At 28.9% G+C, this 2,207-nt stretch overlaps 1 protein-coding gene across 1 annotated transcript; it reads right to left on the reverse strand.

The window, feature by feature from the left end:
- Nucleotides 1–293: 293 nt before the first annotated feature.
- LOC112726523 (uncharacterized) lies at nt 294–1,844 on the reverse strand. Its single transcript, XM_025775938.3, has 2 exons — nt 1,567–1,844; nt 294–1,298 (listed from the first exon to the last, which is right to left on the reverse strand). Exons 1-2 carry the CDS (start codon nt 1,697–1,699, stop codon nt 466–468), a joined length of 966 nt encoding a protein of 321 aa, XP_025631723.1. The 5' UTR covers nt 1,700–1,844; the 3' UTR covers nt 294–465.
- Nucleotides 1,845–2,207: the final 363 nt, after the last annotated feature.

A 2,207-nucleotide genomic window follows, 5' to 3' on the forward strand; every position in this document is an offset into this window, starting at 1 on the left:
GTGAATAGCTAAGTTTCAAGACATTTCTCCTTCAATAGTAAAAGTTTTATGGTGAATGGTAAGGTGCCTAAAAAGTAGTGTTTATTTATTAAAAAATATTAAAAAATAATATTTAGTTTAAAAAATATAATAATAAATAATTTTTAAAAAATTAAAATTTATTATAAAAAATAAGTTAAGTAAAATTTAGACACCAATTCGTAGACATCATAAAATTGGCCAACTTTTATTTACCTTTTAGATGACAAAAGAGATAAATTAAATTAAAATTTATAAAAAAAAAAAAACAAAAGTTATGATGAAGATATGGGCCTCCTATTCACATGCTTCATTCTTAGCTGTATATTCAATTATTCTTTCTTTTTTTTTTAACCCTCTTCTCTCTCTTTTTTCTCTCTATACCTATCTTCTAGTTTACAACAACAAAATAATACAATAAAATATAATAGCTAGTAATTTTAATTTTTACACCATTAGAGACTCAGCAAAAGAATCCAACTCATACATGTTATCTTCCATATTCAAAACCTGCAAATACTCTTCATATAGCTTCTCTAATGTTCCATGATTATTATTAAGATGATCCTCCATTCCATAATAATTATAGGATTGACCCTCCATATCTGAATTATTATTATTGAGGACTAAGTCTTCATGGCCATCAAAATAGAATCCAAACCCATCATTTTCATCCACATTATTATTTTTCTTGTTCACACCAACCTCACCCAAAAACACCAAGTTGTTTGTTTCCTCCGTCCATACTTTCGTGACGTCGCCCTCGCCCTCGCCATTGTTATTGTTATTGTTATCTTCTTCTTTCTGACTCGTTGTTGCCGAATTGTTCGAATCAAAAGAAGTAAAGGAAGAACTATTTGTTCTACCCAAATTTGATGGCTTCACCCTAATAGGTTTTGGTAAATAAACTTGTGTTTTTGGTGATTCTTCTTTTGATCCTTTGTTTTTCTTCTTATTCTTCTCTCTCTTACTATTGTTCTTGTTCTTCCTTTTATTACCGTCGCTATTCTTCTTTTTAGCGACGGTTTCTCCTCCTTCTTTTTCCTCTTTCTCTTTCGAATCATTCATCTTCTTGCTTAGATGCGTGTTCCAATAATTCTTGATCTCGTTGTCAGTTCTTCCCGGCAATCTTCCAGCTATGAGGGACCATTTGTTTCCCAAGAGAGAATGCATTCTTATTATAAGATCATCTTCTTCAGGAGTTATGTTTCCACGCTTTATATCTGGTCTCAAATAATTCATCCATCTTAGTCTACAACTTTTCCCACATCTCAAAAGTCCTGCACCAACAACACATTTAATTAGAACAATTTTTATTAGTTTATTCTAATTACGATTTAATAATATCAAATATTTATATCAGATTAGACCGTCTATATTATATTTTTCGAATATCCACGAGTCGATTTTTTAAATACTAAATAATACAGGGTATAATTTAGATCGAATTGGATTTTTTCGTAATAATTTTAATATGGACTAATAATTTTTATTTTAATCAATATTATTATAGAAAATTATATATATATTAATAAAAAAAAATCTTACCAGCTTTTTTTGGTAGTGATTTCCATTGTCCTTCTCCATGAGCTTGAATATACTTAGTGAGGAGTGTGTCTTCTCTTGGAGTCCATGGACCTCTATGCAACCCTACTTTTGAACAACAAGGAGCTCTTCCCATTTTTTTTTTTCTTGAAACCCTAATTTTTGGTTTGCTAGCTCTCTCTCACTTGAATTAATCTCACAAGAGATTATTAATATTGAAGAGAAGATAGAAGATAGGGTTGTCTACCTCATTAGTTATAAGAGAAGCAGAGCAACTACTAAGAATCCCAACACCAAGATACCTATTTATATAAGTGTCAAGAAGAGACTGCTGAGTCTATGTTTTTTTTAATTTTATTTTAATATATTTATTATCTTTGATTAAATTAATGTTGATGGAAAACGACAAGTGGGAAGCCAACAGTGGCTGCTATTGTTTATTCAAATTCGTAGTTGTAGTAAACTAAAGGATGGTTTCTTGCTACTAGTGATTTTATTAATATACTTTAGTGTATATGAAAAAAGATATTTTAACTAATAGTTGACTGTTATAATAAAATAATACAAAATAATATATTAGAACTAATTAAAATTTATTATTCTTTTGAAAAATAAAATTGTTTGAAATGAAGTCATTAAATTGG

The sequence above is a fragment of the Arachis hypogaea genome, chromosome 12 (assembly GCF_003086295.3).
Source record: "Arachis hypogaea cultivar Tifrunner chromosome 12, arahy.Tifrunner.gnm2.J5K5, whole genome shotgun sequence".
Taxonomy (NCBI): Eukaryota; Viridiplantae; Streptophyta; class Magnoliopsida; order Fabales; family Fabaceae; genus Arachis; species Arachis hypogaea.

Excerpts from the sequence above, each read along its gene's own strand:
- LOC112726523 (XM_025775938.3), bottom strand. The coding sequence starts at position 1,699 with ATGGGAAGAGCTCCTTGTTGTTCAAAAGTAGGGTTGCATAGAGGTCCA. Across the intron at positions 1,299-1,566 it reads ATCACTACCAAAAAAAGCTG|GACTTTTGAGATGTGGGAAA; the intron begins GTAAGATTTTTT and ends TTGTTGGTGCAG.